This window comes from Chenopodium quinoa, unplaced genomic scaffold (genome assembly GCF_001683475.1).
Source record: "Chenopodium quinoa cultivar QQ74 unplaced genomic scaffold, ASM168347v1, whole genome shotgun sequence".
Taxonomy (NCBI): Eukaryota; Viridiplantae; Streptophyta; class Magnoliopsida; order Caryophyllales; family Amaranthaceae; genus Chenopodium; species Chenopodium quinoa.
This window is the reverse complement of record NW_018743850.1, coordinates 7,170,228-7,193,844: the sequence shown is the minus strand read 5'-3', so window position 1 is coordinate 7,193,844 and position 23,617 is coordinate 7,170,228. Positions and strand designations below refer to the sequence as shown.

Here is a 23,617-nt window from a genome sequence, read left to right as displayed (position 1 = left end):
ACATAAATATTAAACTTAATTTATTTTAGAAAATTAACAGTATAAACATTTTTTTTAAAAAAAAACAAAGAAGCAAAGCAAGGCAGCAACACGGTGGCGGCACGCAGGCCCACGGCAGGCTAGCATGCAGGCTAGCCCGGCACGTGGGCCGTGCCGTGGGCTGGCCTGCGATTATGGGTGGCACGACACGGCACGACACGGCCCGCTGCGGCCCGGTAAGGTACAGTGGCACGGCACGACACAGCCCGCTGGGCCCGACAAGGCACGTTGCCCACCTTTACTATTTGCGAATACAAGGAAAAAAAACTCCTCATCCCATTCAACGTCTCTCTATCAGTTCTCCATTGAAGCACACTCAAGTACTCCTCCATTGAAGCGTCTTCTGATACTTGTATCCCCCATTGAATTGCCTTCTGAGGTAATTTGTTGTTTCTATTTGTAATCATCATGTCAATTTCACAATCTAGGGTTTTATTTCATTTCATTTAATTTGATTGTCAATCAAGTGTAGTAAGTTTAGGGTTCGAAAATTTGAACTATTGGTTCTAATTACTAAGATTATATCAAAGATCATAACCAGCGATTATGTTGCTAGAAATTTGATGATTGAATCAAATATGCCTTTCCTTACTAAAATTATTTATGTGATAATTGAATCAAATTTGGTTGATAATGTGTTGCATAATTCAAGCTTGCCTAAATCCTATTGAGCTCAAGCTGAGCACCCCTGAAATCTATTTAACTCGAGCCGAGCACCCCTAATGATTAGCAAGGCCAATTATAAAAATTAGCCCATTTGTGACACATTGGTATAAAAGTTAACATCAATGACAAATTGGTATAAAAGTTAATGCGTAGGTGACACATTAATATAAAAGTTAGTAAGGCTTTGTTTGGTTCAATATTAGTTAAGGAAAGAAAAGGAAAGAAAGGGAAGGGAAAAGAAAGGAAGAGAAAGGAAAGAAAAGAAACTATATCATTCAATGTTTGGTTTGATATTAGTAAAAGAAGGGAATTTAGAGGAATTTATTGTTTGGTATGACATTAGTAAAGGAAAGAAAGGGAAGGAAAAACTAATTTTAAGTTTAATAGATTTAATTTCTTTCTTTCCTTCCAAATTCCTCCAATTTTAGAAGAAAAAGGAAAGCGAAAATTTTGTGAAGGGGGCTTTCCTTCCATTTTCCTTCATCTTCCTATCAAATCCCATTTAATTTTTAAAACCAAATATAGAAATCTATATTATTCCTTTCTTTTCTTTTATTTTCCTCCCAATTCCTCCCAACCAAAAAGTAAGTGGTGATATGTGACCCTTTTTTTTTTTTTGGAGAAGCGTGTAATATGCAAGTGCGTAATTATTTTTTTTATTTTCACTCTTTTTGTTGTTGTTAATCTAAAACTCTTTATATGTTAAGTAGTTCTCCCCTCCATACCCACCTATGATTATTGACAAATAATAACAATCAACTATTGTAGGATTATTAGCGAAAGATAAAAGAGTGAAGAAATTCCACATTCAGGAAAATTTGCCAGTGAATTTGGGATTGATCATGATGAAGTGATCAATGTTACCAAGAGCCTTAATGGCTATGGGCTTGTTCTTGCTCAGGTTTTTCTTCTCTCTTTCATGTTTTATTGCTCATTGTACTATGGAACTGAATGATGGCTTAGTAAATTACATATTGGGGATTTGTCTATTTTCTTGAAGCTGAGTTATGCAGTTTATTTTGATTTGGTTGTATTTACTAGAATTTATTTTATTAAAAATCCTCTTTTTTTATTTGAGGTTTAGAAAATTAAAAAGTGTATGCTATGTTAGAAGGTGTAAATCAGCTTAGTACTCATAGATCTTTTTGCTTAATTAGAGGTGAAGAATGTGTTATGGTTTTTTAATTTCCAAATTTTACAAAAAAAAAAAAAAAAAAAAAAAAAAGAAAAAGAAAAAGAAAAAGAAATGGTATTTTTGTGCATTTTGGTTGGATGGGAAATTATTGACAGTGAGGTTTAGCAACTACTGTTTTCGTTTCTAGTAGCCATTTTATTTATTAATAATGCAAATGGAGGGTGGGACTTGAGTGCCTATTTGCGAATTTAGTTTAGTTTGTTTAACTTGATGAAAATGTAAAAGTTAAAATTGTTTGCGCCTTTGCCTATGGATTAAGGCTTTTGGGGAGGTATTTTCTTGAATTAAACTGGATTATTTATCGCTAATATGTGTTTTTGAAATTACAGGATTTTAGGCCAATTTTTTTTTCTTAGAAATAGGCATATATTGCATTTATTATAGTGAATTTGTGTGTTTGCCATTGTAGGATATTAAGAAGGAAAATGGGGTTCTCACAGAAGAAAGAAAACTTTATGCTGCTGCAGGCTCTCCTGAAATGCAAGTATTCTCAGCTATACCACCCGAGGGTATTTCGCCTGATGAACTTCAGGTTGGCAGTTTTTGCTTGCTGTATATTTGATTTAATCTGCTTGATAAAGTGAAGGATCTTAATATGTTTCATGTTGGATGCAGAAAAAGGTGGATCCTTCTGTTTTTAAGATTGAATTTTCTCAGGCTATGAAGAATAAGTGGGTGGAGAGAGGAAAGCAATCAGTATCCAGAAAGGTAAATTTTCTTGAAGTTCCATTACTGGAAAGATTATTAATTATTACTTTCTAAACTATGCTACATTTTGTCTATACTTGTGTAGTACTCCTGAAATGTCAAACTTTATTGTTTTTTTTGTTTTCAATATTTTGCTTGTTCCTTATTCTTTCAACTTCTCTGTTTCTTTTTATTACATTTTAAATATCAGCTTTTTTTTAATTTATTTTTTATAATAACAATAATATCTAAGTTTCGATAAATCAGCTTTTTTTTTTTAATTTATTTTTTATAATAACAATAATATCTAAGTTTCGATAAAATAGCATTGCCAAACATGAACGTCCATATGAAGCCGTTAAATTGTTCCCACCCGTTACTATCATCTGTTACAGTTAGTGAGAAGTCTCGATTAAAATATTTAAAATGGACAAGATTGAATTATCTTAGGCTCTTGAAACATGCTAAATGGGTGTTTGGTTCACAAGTTGGTATGAGTTTGAGTCATGGATCTTGAACTTGATTCTTTATTCCAAGTGTTAGGTTTTGTTCAGGTATATGGGTTTGGTATGTGCTAGGAATTAGGATCAGAAAACAGAGAAAATCAAGTTAACACAGAAGAAATTAGCCCCGAGATAGATTGTATTGAAAACAGAGTATTCCCAATACAACTTCCTTCTTTCGAGAGGAAGGAACTCTCTCCCAAGTTTCTGCTAACAACTTTTCTGAATGAACTCCCTTCCCAACTTCTTACTCAATTTATTACAAGATTCCCTCACAAAACAAACTCCAGCTCAGCTACAAAAATAACAAACTCTCAATCAGATTACTTAATTGCCCTTCCCCTAACAAACTCTTGTAACAGATTTCCCAACTCAGAATTACAACTCAGCCATCAGGTGCTACTGGATTGGACTTCCTTGCTGCTGGATTGGGCCTCTTTCGTGCATAAGTGATGTACACTGCAGGCCTAGGACGATCTCTTGCAGTATGATACATACCTGTCTCCCTCCTTGGGTTTTTGAACCCATTACCTTGTGAGCTTGAGGTTTAGGTGTAGAAACTGAAATCTTCCTAAACAAACCCTATGAATGGGTTTTAGGCTTTTAGCAACTTCATATCCATACCTTATACCTTAGTTTTGTGTAGCAAACACCTCGTAAGTGTTGTCAGAAGGCCAAAAAAATTACATTTGTGTGTTTCGGGCTTGTATTTACATACATTACGACTATCAATTCCTTCATATTTTGAAATCTGATTTGCAATCCGCTATGAAGTGAATTGAAATTGACTAAGAATGACCACACAAGGTGTACTAAGGGCATGGAAACTGTATATCAGTCGTAGCATTTGGTCTCTATTTTTCGAAGACATAACTCAGCACAGTGCCTTAGTATTCACTTTTTTTCTTTTTATTTTTTTCTAAAATAATTTAATTTTAAACTGGTAAGGAGATACCATACCTCAATCTTCATAGTTTCTTGGGCTAGTATTTGTGAGTAGGGGGAAAGGTAAGGAGAACCCCACCCTCTCACTTGCAAAATTCGAACCCCTAAGGTAAGAACCTTATCAAGTGAGCGTGAGCCAAGCCTTGTTTAGTGCCTTGATGCTCAATAATTGGGGTGAAATTGTATAAGAAAAAAAGGGTTTTAGGGTTATGATATTCAACCTTTCTATCAAATACATTGTAAATAGACAGCGGTGGTGGTTGATTTGGTGTAGTGAAGTACAAATGTAAGCTTATCTATATATTTATATATTTGTGTTTATGCAGCTTGATTTTATGAATATTAATTTAGTTTTTTGTTGCAGGTTCAACATGTTGACGATAAGGTCAAGGACTTGCTTACACAGATACAAGCTGAGGAGGTGAGACGGTGTCATTACTCGTTTAGTATTTTAAATGCTGACATTGTTTATGTGATGAGGTCTCACTTCTCAGGCTTAGGAACTATTAGCATCTTCCAATGTAGTTATTTGAACATTAAACGATGTTCTCTGATCAGTTTGTTGTTAGAGTATTTGAGTATTGTAATTTTGCTGTAGTTATACTTAACTAAATTACATCGAATCTGGGCAATAGCCCTATGATTCTATGAGTAAGAGTGGATCCTTTGGTTCTGCCTTTAGATATTCTTTGGCCAGGGCAGTAAGTGCTCTACTAGTTATGTTGTTCTTCTTTGATAAATATTTTCTTTGCGGGACTTTTGGTAGTAACCTCTTTACAAGGCTTGGCTAGTTGGGGGTTAGAATTCATATTATTGATTCATCTAGAGTTCCAGACTTCTTGGTGCTTTCATAATAGGTTATTGCGATGAAAACTGTAGTTATTTAAAATTAAATAATTTTAAATTTGTAGGTATGCTTCTTAATTTGCTACTTTGTTTGGGTTTGCCTTTGATAATTTGTCTGCCTTGCCCATATATTAAGGGAATTTTTCTACAGTCTCTTTGTTTAGCTTTAATTGGCAAATTTGTTGTCTGCAGGTGGTTAAGCAAGAGGATATCGATGTTCTCAAACGGAGAAAACTGATTACCTTGCAGTAGGGATTTCTTGTGCTCTCGTATTATACTTTATCTGTTTTCAGCTGACATATTGGATAATGACTCTATGCTAGTTTCTTATCATGTGCTGTTCTTATGGCTTATGCTTATGTCTCCTGCATGCAAATTGCGAGCTGTTACACTGCTAACTCATCTTTTGTATTTGCTAGGACATGGAAGGGATATTCAATTCGAAAGGGTCCAAATTATGCCCCAAAAAGGAAAAAAGCAGCAACTGATCTGACTCGAGAGCATTTGCAAAGGTATTTCACTCATGCATCTGATTGGGAAAGGGTATTTTTTTGCATCAGTGCAATGTTCAGCCTGCTGCTACGGATGTTCTCTATTCGTGGTGCATTACTCCCATTTTATAATGTAAAGAGCAATTTCAATGCTGCTGTGCTTTTCCTGGTCTAAATATATGTCAACTAAGAAGAAGGGGAACATTAATTATTTTGTGAAATTAGATATATAATCATAAACCTAATTTCTTCCTTTTGTACTAATAAGTGAGGTAGGCCCAATACAAGAGAGTGATCAGTGGACATATTCTGAAGCCATTTAACTATTCAAGGACAGCAATAGCTTGCAATTATTTTTATTTTTTTAGACCATTTAATGGGGAAATAAATTTCTATGGCTTGCTTGACCTTTAAGTGAACAAGGTAAGGTTAAATACTTAGGTAGAAATTGATCAGATCATACATTTTGGATATGGTTAGCTCACCTAGCTGACATGCAATATAAACAAACACACACACACACACACACATGTTGGCATTTATTGCGTAAGCCTGGTATTGCTCTGATAAATTGATGGTGATCTTTAAGCTTCAGTGATGAATTGGTTTGAAAATCTGTTGGCTTCAGGCCTTGTTCCATTTGTGAAGTTGTTGTATCATGTGATCCCTTTGCACAGTTTACACTGTGGCATACCCTCTCGCCAATTAGCCTTTTGTGCCTTGGTGCTCTGTAATGAGTGTAATCTGTTCTTGTGTTGCTATGAGCAAACTTTTTATGACTTGTTGACATTGTGGCGGGAGCTTGGTTTTAGTTTTTTTTTTTTCCTGCTGTTTGACTTTCTAATGCTGGCATGTTATCTCAAGTGGTGCCTGGAAGGATTTGGAACTCAAAGAATACAACTTTAATGCTAAAGGTCTTCCACCTGAAGGTGGTCATTTGCATCCCTTACTCAAGGTTAGGCTGCTGGTTCTATTTGCTTAAATTCTCTTTTGCAGGGGTAGTTTTTAAAGCATTTCCATTTGGTTGCAGCAATTTGTTATTTAGTTGAAATGCAACTTATTGGCTAATTTGAAATTTTGAATTGCATATCTGCATGTTATTGATGTTTGTACTATTGTTATAAATAATTGCTGATTGTGTGGTTAGAACTCTCAGAAGCCAATTTTTTCTTACAAGTTCCAACCGGGCAATGATATTGGAATGAGCACATGCTTAACCAGTCTGCTTGAAATTTGATATTTCTGTCGTCAATCTGGTTATGCCGATTGCAGTTTGGGTTTGTTTATCAACTTACAATGGGGGATATTGTGTGAGATCACTAGATGTCGCAACTGTTATAGAATTGGAAAAAAGATCTGCAAGCAATGTACAATATTGATACATAAAGAATAACATATTCAAGTGTATCTCATTAGATTCGTCTCAGTTTTTATTATCGGATTATCAATTTTTTTTATTTTTTATTTTACAAGTATACAATTACAAATATTAATGGTCATAGTTTTACATTGGCGAGCGTGAAAGTGTAAAGTGCTGAGATTCTTAAGAACTTTTAAAAAATTATGTATATTTTGCAAATTGAACAATATGATAGTAATTTAAGATGCTAGAAGATAGGATTAATGCAGGGCATTCAATGTAGTAGATGCGTTTTTTTAAGGTGAAGGAGAATGCTTACTTGCTAAATCCGTAAGTTTCTACAAGGAAATTATTTTATTCTTAGTTTTCACTCAGTTTTTTCTTACTTTGCTCAAGTCTAAACTCTTGCCTGTCAGATTTCTTTTCTTAATTTCTATTGTTATCCTCATCATCCTGATCTGTTAACTGGTATTTAAATTTTTTGTTATGTCTGACATCATTCAACGTTTCAGGTCCGTAAGCAATTGAAAGACATATTTCTTCAGATGGGGTAGGATTCCATTGGTCTCTCTTCTTTTTTGATTGCGTTCTATTTCCTTGTTCATATATTTATTTTGATGAAAGTATTTGCTCTGATCTCTGTTGATATTTTATTGGCTCCAATATTTTGTCTTGGTCTGGGCGCAGCTTTGAGGAAATGCCAACAAACAATTGTGTCGAAAGCAGGTAGATTTCTTTCATTCAATACTTGTCTGAGGTCTACTAGTTTAATACTTTAACTTCCCAATCTGTGCTATCAGCCTATTAGTGCTTTTTTAATTTTAAAATTGTCATGCAAGTATGTACTATTGTGTGCTATGTGTAATAAGTAAAAATTTATGATTTGCTGAATTCAAAGAAAGTCTTAAATTCTGCCAAATCTGTTGTCATATAAAATGATAGCTAAAACTGATTCATATTCTGTTTCCATTTATTTTAATATCTAATGCAAGGTTCGTGTCATATGACCACTGTGTCCTGTCACTCAGAAAGCTACAAGTTACAGAATTTCTTTGCATTTTAGAGGCTAAGCTAAGAGAGTAGTACTCTATGCACAGTACTTACTTCCAATGATCACAAATGGTGACTAGCAGTTAATTAATTGTTTTTGCGGCTTTATTTGATTCTTTTTCCCCACTACACATGTTAAGTGATGTTTCAATAAGGAGCAGCCTGTTGGATATTCTATTTACTGGATAAACAATAGCAGTAAACCCATGGTCTGGCAACAAATGTATTTTTATTTGATTGGACACTAATTTGTTTGGAACATGTCCTATTTCACTATTTGTACTTGGTCTCGTTAATAAAAAGACTGGGAGGAGGATAATTATTGGAGGGATTCCCTTTGCTGCAGTTAAAGGAGATTTTTACATTAGTAGCTGTATTCTGTTTTCTTGTGGTTGATTGCTGGGAGACTTGGGACATAATGATGGATGTCAACTGATTCCAGTGGTTGTTAGGAGTATGAAATGATTGAAATCCATACTATGAATTTGGCATTCCTGAAATGGATATGTTTAAGGCCATGGTTTCTATGGTTAGAAGTCAATTCTCTTTACTGGAATTTGACAAGGGGTTTAGAGAGAGAGAGAGAGAGAGAGAGAGAGAGAGAGAGAGAGAGAGAGAGAGAGAGGAAATTCTTCATAGCGTTTGAAAATAAGTGGATATAGGCGAGAGAGGTGATATGAAGTTGTAAACATTCACGTGCTACTATATTGCAATATGCGTGGGACTGGGGTAGGCTTTACTATTTCTTATATTAAAAAATAAATACGTGGCCACTTTTGATGTGCCTTTTTATTTTATTAGTTGATATGGGTTTTCCTTTGGAAACTAAAGACTGCATATTTGATTGTAATTTTTCTTTGGAAAAAATTCTTAAAAATATAGATTTTCGCCATGTCCTCATACCCGTCTCCAAAACTCGAACAAGTACCATGTCCTGTAATTTAGGGATTGATGAATCCGAGACTGTCAGATCCGTACCAGTATCGGATCCTCCTTTCTGAGTCCATGTAACATAGAGGTACCCCCATTTGTGATTATCAAGGCTGTTATGTGGGTGGATCCCAAGTTGCATATCAAAATGTTATAATTTTCATAACAATGTTACATAACAATGTCTCAAGGTTCATGACTTAATTTTTTTATGTGAGCTGATAAAAAAAAAAATCAAACTAATGTATAGCTGACAATATAATTGCGCTACCCAATACAGGGATATTTTTAGTTTGGACTTGCTAATTCGCATCTTCATATTTTGCTTGGATTTGTTTATATATTTATTTTTGATGAATATAATGTTTTTCTTTTAGCTTTTGGAATTTTGATGCGTTGTTCCAGCCACAATAACACCCAGCTCGTGATTCACATGACACTTTTTTTCTGAAAGGTTTGTTGTAATTCATTATGTTTATAGCATCTTTTAGACATCTATTGTTCCATCTTTTGTATTAATTTCTTTTGAAAATTATTCTCCAACCCTAGGTAAACCTTCACTTTATCTGCAATTTCTCTGTAATATTACTATATAATTTTTTGGGATTTTTAGAAAAGTTCCTGAAAGGCTGAGTACGTCTTACCTATCCTAGCCCTGATTTGTTGCTTTGTTGGGAATGATTGTTATTGTTGCTATTGCTGTATTACCATTATACCACTTTAATTGTGCTGTCAACTGATGTTATTTACATGATGCTCATTTAAGAGATTGCGGAAGGTTTCTTAATTTATACTGATGTCCGAATATATTAATAATATACCGCAATTGCTTTTTTGCCTTATGATAATAGATAATTTGAAGGATCTTCATTTTGTTAAATGTCCTTGCACAAATCTAGGGTTTATAGTTTTTCTACATTGACCTAGCTATGATGGTTACTTTTACGAGGTTGTGCCAACCCAATTTGCACCTTTGGAACATTGGTTTTCGTGTTTATTGAGTAATTGCTACTCTCCAGAACCGTCCATTACACAATGGCTGCCTGAAGATTATGTTGAGAAGGTAAAGTGTGTTCACGAATCAGGTGGTTATGGTTCCAGAGGGTATACATTCTTCTTTCTTTATTTGTTCAATTTCATTCTTCTATCTACTAAAATTTTACTTCCTCCGTTTCTTTTTAGTTGACACGTTTCCAAATATCAAATTTTCATAACTTTTGCTCAGTGATAATTAAAGATATTTATGTTTAAAATCATTCATTGGCAAACATGCCTAAAAATGTGTCTGCTAATATGAAACCAAGCTAGTGTCAGGCCTGGGGTGCTGTTTTGTCATTCCTTCTGTTTTTCTATGTGTTTAAATATGAAACATGGAGTTAGCCACTTAAAATACGCGTAGTCACCCCTAAAGTTCAACAAACTGTTAAGTATTTTTAAATATTTTGTTCTAAAATTGTCCCTTGATTATTCAGAATTATGTTTAATGTAGGTATGGATATGACTGGAAAAGAGAGGAGGCGAACAAAAATCTTTTGCGAACACATACAACTGCTGTTTCTTCAAGAATGCTATATAAACTTGCACAGGTATTTTATGACGGTAATGATTTAATTGCTGTAAGTTTTTTGTGGTAGTTGAACTCCTCAGGGCCCTCTCTGTCTCTTTAGAGTTGTCATATTTCTATAGAATAATTAATGCCATTTTGCCATTGCCTTAATTGTTATCTTTCCATTCTAAATTGAATGTCTTCATATTTGATGGTTGGGTGCTAGATAGATGTTTTTTTACATATGCACAAAAGAAATATAAACTTTTATTTTTTATACAGTAATTTATAATTACTTTTACTAATTTTATGCTCTCTCATATAAAAATAATTCTAGATTTAGTAAGTTGCACTTTTGAACTCTCATTATCCTTAATCAACTAAAAGGACATAGATGAGACCTGTTATGCGATTCTAGTTTGGCTCTTGGCCCTATAGCCCCTATTTATCAAATTTGGCCTACCAGCTAGAGGGTAATTGAGGCAGTATAACATTTACTTCAAAAGAGAAGAGAATGCCATGGTTTTTTGTTTTGTTTTCATGTGTATTCACGGATAGATAGATGGATAGTCAGCTGAATAGTGTATGGAGGCAGTATCATTTACTTCAGAAGAGATGTGAATACCATGCCTTTTTGTTTCTGTTTTCATGTGTATTTATGGATAGTTAAATGGATAGATGTTTACATGTTCGTGTAACATATAAAAAATCAACCCTAGTCCTTGGTAGGCCCTTTTGGTCCTCTATCGTTGATATGGATTTGAGTAGACCAAAAAGGAAATCAATGGATGGATAAAAAATGTTTTGTTGTGTCGGTTGTTTATATACACTACAAACCAACCTAAGAAACCCTAATGTATTTTAGAATCCTAATCTAGTTAACATGGCAAATTGGCAAGAAAAGCCAAGGAGCCAAAGACACACCTATTGTATGGCTAATGATGCAAATCAGTCTATCAGAAAAACAATTCTAACCATATTTAATCCAAGATTCAAGCTAACAACTTGGAAGCCCACAAATAACACTTTATTAAATGAAAATATAATAAATTAACTGTAATTTGTAACAATCATTACAAATACTTTGCAAAATGTTTAGTAAGTGGTGAAGACATGAAACCATATTAAGTTCTACATTGGATATGGAGAGGTCTTTTGCTTTAATACTCCTTTATGCTTTTATTTGATCTGTATCTTATGCTTAATGACTTTGCCAAATTATAGTGTTCCGGATTGATGTACCTTTTTTCTGATCACGTCATTTCTTATGTTTCTAGAAACCATTTGCTCCTCAAAAATACTTTTCAATAGATCGTGTGTTCAGAATGAAGCCGTTGACAGGACGCACTTGGCAGAATTCCATCAGATAGAAGGTGAACATTTTTTTTGATTCTTAGTTGGGCTTTAGTCCTATTTCTAAATATTGGGTATATGTTTGGCAAAGGTTGGCTGCAAATTTTAATTCTCATGACGGTGTACCCTTTAAGGTCTACAGGGCCAATTTCTTATTGCACGGCCAATTGTTTTAAAATAAATAAAATAATTGTACTTGGGCTAGTCTGTTTAACATTTATTGCTCATAAGTCTGTAATTTTGTAAAGGTACCTTTGAGTTAGCAGCACATCAAATTTCCTCTGATAAAATAATGAGAATTTGTTGTGTGTTACTCACCTAATTATGTATTTTCTCATTTCAGGCCTTATATGTGATCGAGGCCTCACCCTAGGGGATCTTATTGGCGTACTGCATGACTTTTTTTCACGTCTAGGTAAGATTTATCTTTGTTTTTTCAAGTTATTGTCTAGTTTATGTAAGTGTCATGTTACAAAATTATTCTATGGTCTATTTGACTGAGAGAATTTGAATATCTGTCCAAAGTGAGAATAGAAAACCAACATATTTCTTGATGCTACTCAGCATATTTCTTGAAACTCTTTTGATGACTAGAAAAGGTAAATTAATCTTGTGCAGGATGCTACTCAGCATATACTTCCTTGAAACTTTTTTTTATATAACTACTGTATGATTTGTATTTCTGAATCTGGAATATAGCCTTAAAGCGATACTTTGATTTAAACTTGGATGACTCCTGGTGATGTAAATAAGTGTTTCATGATTTGTGCAGGGATGACAAAACTTCGTTTCAAGCCTGCGTACAACCCTTACACTGAACCTAGTATGGAAATTTTCAGGTAAGAAAGATCTTCAAAGAACACTTTAGTATATGTACATGTCACTGTGATTAAAAGAACATCTCATCTTTTTTTTTATTTCTTTTAAAGCACAGCATTCACTGCTGTGTCCATGATCGAATTTGTGGGTATGCATAATCCGGTTTGGACTGGAAAATGGTCTCATCCAGCTGGGATCTGTTTTATTTACTTTGCAAAATTGCCAAATTGTCACTTGTATTAAAACCTCCGATCTTTGATTTGCCAGTTATCATGAAGGCTTTGGAAAGTGGGTGGAGATTGGAAATTCTGGCATGTTCAGATCTGAGATGTTGCTTCCTATGGGGCTTCCAGATGATGTTTGTGTTGTTGCATGGGGGTTATCCCTTGAGAGGTGAGCTTAAAATATGGTTAGCCACAATTTTGTTAGAGCAATTTCAAGCAGACTCAACTATGTTTTCTATTTTACAAGAATATACAGTATTGATTTCCTTATATTGTGGTAATTTTAGTTGATAGAATTTTGAAGATACTTCAATCAAACTTTGCTACTAGTAGTACATTTGAGTTGGTTTGTTACTTTGCATAGAAATGACTATAAACAACACGAAAGAAAAGAGGGACTGTTTAGTTATTTAGCATTTTTGTTTTTGCAGGCCTACAATGATCCTGTATGGAATCGATAACATAAGGGATCTATTCGGGCACAAGGTACTTCTTATGAATATTTATAACTTTAGTATATTAGAATTCTTTATTGGCATTCTGTTACAACACTTGGACGTTTTCTTGGTTGTTAGGTTGATTTGGGATTGATGAAGAAGAATCCCATTTGCAGAATTGGGCTTGAATAGGCTTTGATTTGACCCCAAATGCAAATTGTGAATACATTTGATTGTTTTAGTTGAATTTCTAACAAGCTAGATTTTACTTTGTGACATCATTTTCTTTGATTTTGTGTATTTTTTTTTGTAATTATTGGCTCCTAGCAATTTTTCCTGTGTAACTATATATCTTCCATTCTAAGACTATAACTATCAAGCTCAATCTTTTATTAGTTAAACCTTGTCATTGCATATAGGGAAAACACTTGGTTATTCTCATAATTTTATTAAAATAAGTAAAAAATTTATTTAATCAACAAAGTTTAATTTAAGGTCAGTGAAAATACGGGCTATACTTTATGTCTGTTATTAAATACTTGTATTACGCTTTAAACAAATTATATGCACTACTTTTTGAATTGCTCTTTGAGGGATTGAGGGTAGCTTTCATTGTAATGGATGCCTTAACCGATGATTATGAGTCTGATAAACTATAAAAATTAAGCAGTGTGTCACGCACAAGAGCGAAAATTGCTACATGTGTAGTATGTTCGATGAATAATTTTTACATACAAGTGCTAAGAAGGTCGATAAACTACACTTGTATTTGTCGAAGGAAGGAGGGCAAAGATCTTCAGTTTGTCATCTTCCTTTTAAATCTGCAACAGAATTAGGCTTAACTTGACCATATTTGCTTAAGATTTGCTTAGTCAATGATCATGTATTTGTTAGAAAATAGTCAGGTCTTTCTACATGAGCTTTTCCTATGATTAACGTTAACCATGATTCATCAGCTTTTCCCGCGATTAACGTTAACCATGATTAATGCTGGCCATGAAATTTTTTATGTTGACCATGATCTTTTTTTATGTTGACCAAGATTTTTTTTTTTTTTTTTTTGTAAGTGTTGACATAAAATTTACAATAATTTTTTTTTTCTTTTTCAAAATTATTCTCTGCAATTTAGGAGATAAAAAAAAACTCTTTTTAAAAAAAATAAAAATTTGAATTACAAAAGATTAACTAATTAATCTAACAACTAAGGCTATGTTTTCTTCACCTTTAAAAAAAAAAATAGTAAATAATTCTTCTGCCAATATATACAGTACATCAAGAGCACTTAGTTAAGGAACTAGTTCTATACATTAACAACTTTTCTAGATTATCTCACAATATCTTACTAAACCTGACCAAATTAAGATTTGTTTAGACAAAAATTATGTTGACTATCGTTGACCATAGTTGCTGTTGACCATGACTTTCTAATACTTGCAAGGGTTGCAACATCAGCTATATATACACCGTATCTGAACTTGTTTAGGACAAAAATTCTACCATAATTTGTTAAGTTATCCTTTGCAATTTAGGAATTGAATTTTAAGGGGAAAAAAAAGTCCTTGAAAAAACGACAAATATGAAAAAACACTACGTATTAATGTAATATCTTAATTTTCATTTATATTTAAAAGGCAAAATAAAAATTAATCTGCTGAATAATTAAAGAAGATTACCTAATTAATCAAACAATCAACTGCACATTGTCTCCACTCAACAATAATAATTGAGATTAATATGCACTCTAAACTTCTTTTATTCTGAAGCACCGTTGATTTTACCCTAATTGTTATTTATCAGTTCTCTCCTTGTTAGTATTTTGTGCATTATACCTTTTTAATTCCAGAATCTTGAGGAGTCTCATTTATGCGTAGATGCAACTCGCGGTGCTGCCTGCTATATGGCTGCTGCTTGACCTCCATCACCGTTGTCCCATCATGCGCCATTGATCGTGCTGCCTGCAGAATATGCTCTACCAATTGTTCCTGCCTCTCAAGACTTACAGGTGTTGTTTGAGTGGTACGACGTGTGTGGTCCACCCACGCAACGGGAAGTGGATGGATGGTGAGATATTGGAAACCATATTCGATACACGAGCCCATGAGCGGGAACTAGGGCTACCATCGTCTGATGTAAGCTCTTGTCGCGGTATTTGTTGTTGATGGATATGTGTGATGACACTCTTCCGTCAATGTTATTTAATGGCTTGAAATTGACTTTGAGTTTGAGTTTGATGAGTAGTGAGTCTGAGTCGTCTTTTGAATTACCAATGGACACGATACGAGTGACCGGGATTGCTGTACATGTTGCCTTGATTTGGTGGCTATTGTTGTCATTGAGAGGAGAAGCCATGTTTGTATGAAGATTTTGTTGCATATGGTGGTATGTAATTTTAATTATAACCAAAAGTAACGATTCCTAATTTAGGTATAAATTCCTAATCCTTGGTGAAATAGAAATACAAAGTAGTATGGAGGGAGTCCAAACATCTATCTTTGCAAGTTTGCATGGATAAAGTTTCCTTATAACTTTTTTAAAAAAAATATATAGATAAATAAATAAATTCCTTAAAACTGAACGTAATACGTGTAATAATTGGATTGTTCAAAAAAAGTAATAATTGGAAAAAGATATTTCAAAAAAAAAAATGAAAAAGGAATTTCAATAAGACGTTCAATAAGGCCTTGTTCAATTCACCTTATTTTTGTTCAATTTAAATCACTTTATTACATTGAAAGTACTTTTGCTGAACTTAAATTATTTTTACCGAACTGAAATTAAATGTATCGATTCTCTATTATAATTCTTCTATAAAGTTACTGATTTTTACTGAACTGAAATTAATTATATTGAATTGAAATTAATCTTACTGAAGTAAACTTGTTTTATATTGAATTGAAATTAATCTTACTGAAGTAAACTTGTTTTTACTAAACTAGGAATTTATTTTTACTGAATATTATTTTGTAAAGTGAAGTGAGCGGAGTCTTACATGGTCATCACAGTATGATAAAGGAATACATTATAAATTTATGACCATATAAATTGAACGTCTTATGAATCTCAATCAACCATGAACAAAATCTAGTCTTTTTTTTTCTTTTTTTTTTTTAAAGAAAACAAAATCTAGCTTATTAATCTCAATCAATCACTAAAGAATATATATATATATATATATATATATATATATATATATATATATATATATATTTTGGTGAAGAATAAAGTATTGGGAATTATATTAAAATATCCTCAAAATGACTAAAATAAAGCTACCCCATAAATGGCTAAACGTAACCCTTATTATACTATAAAATAAGCCATCGATATTGTGGTAATGGTACAAGGAACTTAAGAGATTAGGTATTGGCTCTTATAAAATATTGTTCAATTAACCAATAACATAGGCAGATTTTGAATCTACATATTCTTTTTGTGCAAGTATAAGGTACTTGACCAATTGAACTAATAGATTTTAATACAACACATAAATAATAATGATTAGCCTACATAAGAGATCAGAGTTTGTGTATTTATAAATTACTACTTTCATAATACTATAATAGGGTTTGGGTAAATTTTCAAAATTTAAAGCTAAAATAGCAAAATTTTGGCATATCGCACCAACATCTATCCCAAAATCCTAACAAAAACCCAGGTATTGATCTCCAGATCGAGCCCAAACTTGTCTTATTAAAAAAAAATCTTGATCACTTCATCGATTTTAGAATTATTAGAATGAGAAAGTCGTAATAATAAGGTTTGAATCTAATGGTATCATGTTATTTTTTATTTTTTATTTTTATGTTGTTAACTTTCCAATTAACATCTTTCTAGTATAAATATGATTAGTTTTAAGTTTGTTCTACGCCTATATCATATACAATAATTAAATTTTATCCCCCAAAAAATGTGCTACTACTTAAAATCTTTCATTTCATACTCTTATTTTAGAGCTTAAGATCATGATTTAGAGGCTGTTATTTCTCTATAATGGTGGCTAATATATGCTAATAATATGATGGCTAAAATTAAAAGTACGAAAATTAAGGGGAATCATTATGGGTAAGAAAGAGAAAATGAAATTATGGAAAAAAAAAAAAAAATTAAACAAAGTGAAAGGAAATAGACAGAACGATAAGATCCTTTTTTGTAGGAAGAGAGAGTAATGGATTATGTCCTCCTTTCTATCATGCCATCTACCTTCCACTCCAACTTTTGCTTCTCTTTCTTTTGATTTCCCTTTTCTAACTCTCTTCCTTCAGGTTTCTTTCTGTCTCCTCTTTAATTATTTCTATGTTTTTGTTAACATGTAAGGGGTAATTCTAGAATATAATTTCATGATATGTTGCATTTTATTACCAACCATACATACATGCTTAAATATCCTTTGTTGTAATCCAATGCATGCAAGTATGCAACCACTAATATTAACGCTTATATATAAGATACACTCAAGAGGGTTCATACCACGTGCATGCATACATATTCTTTATATGTTGTGTGACATACTCACGAATGTATGAAATAATTTACTCCATATAATTTTATTTGTTATCTTTACTTTTGTTGTTATTAATGTATAGGGTTTGGAAAGAATTAGAGGCGAGCAAAAGGGGGAGAGCCAAGGGGTAAAGTTTCTTGAACAAAAGCTTTTCATGTGGAAGTACTAATTAAATTTGTATCGAAAGAAAAGCTTAGCTTGTAGGTAAGAAATGGCGGAAGACGGATCATCACCTTCTCCTGATCAATCACCACCATCAGGTTCATCATTATCACCACCACCGACAGGATCATCATCATCGCCGCCATCTCCACCACCTCCTTCGCAATCTTCATCTTCTCCTCCGCCTTCCTCACCACCTCCTTCTTCTCCTACACCACCTGAAAGCGGAAACTCATCTCCATCCCCACCACCACCATCAGAAGGATCATCATCATCATCGCCACCACCACCAGGCTCATCATCATCATCACCCCCGCCTCCTAGCGAGGGTGGTGGTGGTGGTAGTGGTAGTGGTAATGGTATTAACAACCAGCCTCCTAGTGAGGGAGGTGGTAATAGTGGTGGTGGGCCGTCTAGGGATGTTCCATCACAACCTCGATCCCCACCTCAAGAACTAACCCCATCGGGACCCCGAGGTGGTTCCTCTAACCAATCACCATCCCCTTCATCAATAACTGGTGGAAGCTCTTCTGGTGGCTCATCAAAATCCAATGGTAACGGGGTCATAACTGGAGTGGTGGTGGTTGGTGGCCTTCTACTTTTCCTAATGGCGGTTTGTGTATTTTGCATAAGAAAGAAGAAAAGGAGAAAGGGTGGAAGTATGCCCTCTTATGGTTGGGAAGGTGGTCCTAATAAACCTCAAGGTACATAACCCTATATGTGAATTTTTGTCACATTGTTTTCATTCATTGAACAACAAAAACACGAGTATCATGTATCTGAGACTTTACCAACTAAATTAGTTAGCAACATCTATTCAATGCATACCTGCATTATGTTTATGATAAAAAATACTGAAAATACAAAGTATAGCACAATAAAAAATAATGTTGATAATTAATTGCATTGCTTGACTTTCAGGCAATAATCATAATAACCAATATTGGCAAAATTCTTCTCAAGATCACCATGCAGTCAAGATTCCCCCAACATCTAGTGGCCAGGGTTGGGGACATCCAACGGGGACTAGCGACGAAAGCGGGCAACAATCAGGGCACAATGCAACATCAACAGCACCATCTCCAGGTCTAAGCTTGGGTTTTAACCAGAGCACCTTCACTTACGCGGAGCTAGCTGCCGCAACAAATGGGTTCGATAGGTCAATGATGTTAGGGCAAGGTGGTTTTGGATATGTACATAAGGGCGTTTTACCAAATGGAAAAGAAATTGCTGTGAAAAGCCTAAAGTCTGGTAGTGGTCAAGGGGAAAGAGAGTTTCAAGCAGAAGTTGAAATTATTAGCCGTGTTCATCATCGTCATCTTGTGTCCTTGGTTGGTTATTGTATTGCTGGTGGACAACGGATGTTGGTTTATGAGTTTGTTCCTAATGAAACTTTAGAATACCACCTCCATAGTATGTCATTGATTCTACACTAGTATAGTATTTTTTGTCGGGTTTAATTTCTTTAGGACCTATTTGATTGATACGAGTTTCATTAGTCATGATTAGGTCGGTTGTTAATTGCTGCTTATACATTGAATTGATTTTGATTTCAGAAAGAGGAGAGTTGGATTTTCCAACTAGGCTTCGTATTGCACTTGGATCAGCTAAAGGGCTTGGTTACCTTCATGAAGATTGTATGTCTTGTCGAACTTTTTTTTTTTTTTTCCTTAATAAATCTCCTATATTTTGTTTTGTTTACTACACATTGATACAATGGGTGTCTAATTTATTTACAATATATATAAGCTTCTAAAGTTCCTCTAATACCAGTACATTCTTTATTCACATGCTTAACATTCATTTTTTTTTTGTGGTATGTTTTGAATGTAATACGTACCAGGTCACCCAAGAATCATCCATCGTGACATCAAAGCTTCTAATATTTTGTTGGACGAAAACTACGAGGCCATGGTATGTTCATCAATAAACTTCTTTTCCTTCATCCTCATTCTGTGTATATTATTCGCCTCTATTCTTAAATTAAATGATTCATCAAAATTATGAATTTCTTGAAACTTCTCTCCAACTAAAATTGTTTAATTCGAAAACAAATACGAAGTATTATCTTTCAAAAATCATCACTAGTATTCAAGCAGAAAAAGTATCCATAAATACGAGTAACATAATTACAAAATTCTACCCACTTTTGCAAGCTAAGTGACCATAGATATATTTTGTGAAATTCAGGTTGCTGATTTTGGACTAGCTAAGCTTACCACTGATACAAATACTCATGTCTCCACTCGTGTGATGGGAACTTTTGGGTGAGTTAATCGTTCACTTCATCCAAAATTATTTCACAAATTGACTTAGATACCAAAGTGTTAAAATATTAATTCTAATAAGTTTTACATTTTGATGACTTTAGATTTTACTAAAGCTACGATAAAGTGATTTTAATGATAATATGATATGAATCATATATATATAAATCACTCATAATATAATGCAGGTATTTGGCTCCTGAGTATGCTTCAAGTGGCAAGCTCACTGAAAAGTCGGACGTTTTCTCATATGGTGTAATGTTGCTAGAAATTATTACTGGACGTCGACCAGTTGACCCTCACATGAAGTACATGGAAGATAGCTTGGTTGATTGGGTATTACATGCAACTCTTCTTTTTCCTTTAAAAAAAAAACACTTGATTTGGTTTACAACAATGAGTTTAGTGTTTAGTTGACTCAAATTAAAAAAAAAAAAAAAAAAGTTAAGGCGGCTTTCTTTTGTGAAATATGAGATTTGAGGTGGCTAATTAATTCTATTGTTGAAATAGAAAACTGACTAAAAGAGTGAAAGCAAGTGCTAAATTTAATACTGACATATATCTTTTGACCATTGTATTGCATTATAAATGTATGGTTTTATTTATGGTTCACAGTCCAGACCACTTCTAACTAAAGCATTGGAAACTGACAATTACCATGAGTTTGTTGATCCACGTTTGGAAGAAAACTATGACCCTAATTTAATGAAACGAATGGTGGCTTGTGCTGCTGCGTCCATTCGCCATTCTGCTAAGAGACGCCCCAAAATGAGCCAGGTTCGTTCGTTCAACTAACATATTTTTTCCCTTCTTAACAAATGATTCATTTCAATTCTCGAGTAGACTTTGATCCCAATACCTTGAATTGAAAATTTTATAAGTTTAATTTAATGACATTTCTATTGATCCGGGTATTTCATAAAGGCGTGATAACTAACATGAACGTTATATAACGTCCATAAATATTAAAATTATAGATTGTTCGAGCATTAGAAGGAGATGTATCATTAGAAGACCTAAATAGTGAAGGGCAAAAGCCAGTGCAAAACACGATGCTTAGCTCATCGGGGAGCTCGGACTATGATACTCGTGCATATAGTAAAGACCTCAAGAAGTTCAGGCAAATGGCTTTAGCAACTCAAGATTTTGCAAGCAGTGAATATGGAGGAACCACAAGCGAATATGGATTGAACCCGTCTAGTAGCTCAAGTGACATTTCAAAGGAGATAAATAGCAAGAATATACCTTAATGAATATTTAAACTAGGATAATTCTAATAAATTATTGTTAATTGGATTATGGTACACAAGCTAATTGTTTTTTTTTTTTTTTCCTTCATGTAGAGAGTACATTATTTTTCTTAGATAATTTCAAACCTGCATTCTATCTAATCTTTTGTTTGCTTGAGTCTTTTTCCGAAGAAAAAAAAAATAGTGTATCATGTAAAAAATGCAAGTATTCTATCTATTATACTGAGTTCTACACACTTATATTTTACTTGGTCTTCAATTCATGGAATTTTTAGGACCAATATATCTATTATGTACAATTAAATTTTTTTAAAAAATGATATCTTAAAAATACACATTGAGTAGACTTTAACAGTACACATATGTGTGTTAAAAAAAAAAAAAACAGTACACAAATGTTTTTCTTGTACATTAATTTAGACTCTATCTAAGTTTTAAACTTGACCACTTGAATATAAATGGTTAAAACACATAAAATTAGAGGTAGCATATATATAACACTTAATTATCAAGAAGTAGTACTTGATCTAGTGGTAAGATTGTTATCTTACAATCATGAGGTTGTCTAGTACTAGATCAGATCGAGGCAACTGGGGTGTGGGGATACCTTTACTCCGTACATAAATTCCCTCTCCCCTCCCGAGTCGGGTAAGCCTTGCTTGTGTACCCGGGTCGGGTTGACCTGTGAGAGACTCCGATCTAGTATGGTGCTTCTCATTACTAAGCAAAATATTTTTTCATGCCACACATCCTCATATCTTCTTATTTAATATGAAATATTTTTTTTTATGCATGGTTATGAATCTTATGATATATTTTAGAGTTGTATATAAGCATTCAAATACATATATAATTGTTTGATAAAAAGTTAATTTAATGAGTTAATATTAAAATAAGCTTTATGTTAGCAAGTTGTGAAATTTTAGCCAAATGACAACCTTTTCCTATAGTTATTAAACCTTCAATATACTTAGTTGTTATTTCACATGTTCGTTACAAAATTACTACTTTCTCTATTATTCCATAATTATTGTCACATTTTTCTCTTTTAGCTGTTTAAGAATATTAACATATTTTCTAATGTGAAAATGACCTACCATTATTAATGTTTATTCACTTATTATGACCCACTTACTTTTTTCCACCCTCACGTGTTCCCTTCCTCCCAATATAAAATGAATTTACTAACTCTATTTTACATTAAACAACTGACTTTATGGTCTGCACTCAACATATTTTCCAATAGTGTACAAGTGAGCCACCTACAACTTTTTAATCAGCCGAGGTCCTCGAAAGGGATATTGTGAAGAAACTATATACCCATAGGAGTATGTTAAATATCCCGAATCAAAAAGAGTACAGGTTTCCAAATACAAGTAAATTTACTTAACACTTATGTACAGATACATAATACAACCAATTAGGTAAAATATCTAATTGAACCAAGTAGCTAGTCAAATCAATTATCAATCAACTACGTAGTAATTTTTGAACATGACATAGAATGACTAATATTGCTGACAACGTCCATAATCCAACCCTAACAATAAGTGAATAGTTGATACCTCATGCGAGGAAATTGATCACAACATTCTTTTAATTGATGTAGCCACACTTCATTGTGAGTTTGTGACTAAGCAAAGAGTTGTGTTCCACAATCAACTTTTAATGTGTCAAAATTATCTATACTTAGTATTTAAAAACTCAAATCAGAAAAGACACATGTCCCCCTTCTATTACACTTCCCCATCTTCTCTTTCCCCAATGTGTCATGTGTCTTCTTACATTTTTAATTTTTTAAAACCCATAATAATCCAAACCAATTCAACTTCATCTCCCACACACCCTTCATCTTCATCTTCCCTCTTCAATTAAACCTTTCCTTTTCTCTCTAATTTTAATCCCTTTATTTTTTTTTATTTTTTTTTTCAATTATAAATTTCGAATAATGTCATTTCATTCTCCACAGTACATATTCTATGTAAAAATATATACCTTAAACACAAACTCAATAATATTATTCTAATCTATCTTCCTAATTATCGATTGGTGTTCTATCCCATAATATCAACATCAAAATGTTACTGCTTTGCATAAGAAAGAAAGAAACAAAAACAAACTATTGTTACAAGATCATAGTCTAATGAACACATCGATTGTATGAGATGCAAAATTAAGACCACTCACAAAGTAACTAACGACCAATAATCAATAATCAACCATGTGTCTATGTTGTTATTATTTAATAATTGAATACACTACATGATGCAACAAAGTGTATTCCTCGTTTATCCTCTCCAAATACACACTACACTCGGTATTCAAAATCACACAAACCAAAAGAAA

At 33.3% G+C, this 23,617-nt stretch overlaps 1 protein-coding gene and 1 pseudogene across 1 annotated transcript; both read left to right on the top strand.

Moving 5' to 3' along the window:
- Nucleotides 1-1,338: 1,338 nt before the first annotated feature.
- Nucleotides 1,339-13,516, top strand: LOC110685731 (annotated as a pseudogene).
- Nucleotides 13,517-17,680: 4,164 nt separating this feature from the next.
- On the top strand, nt 17,681-21,847 carry LOC110686176 (proline-rich receptor-like protein kinase PERK4). The gene is made up of 8 exons (XM_021862770.1): nt 17,681-18,458; nt 18,676-19,167; nt 19,311-19,391; nt 19,598-19,668; nt 19,945-20,021; nt 20,210-20,357; nt 20,637-20,798; nt 20,999-21,847. The coding sequence occupies exons 1-8, from the start codon at nt 17,804-17,806 to the stop codon at nt 21,269-21,271; spliced, it is 1,959 nt and encodes a 652-aa protein (XP_021718462.1). The 5' UTR covers nt 17,681-17,803; the 3' UTR covers nt 21,272-21,847.
- Nucleotides 21,848-23,617: the final 1,770 nt, after the last annotated feature.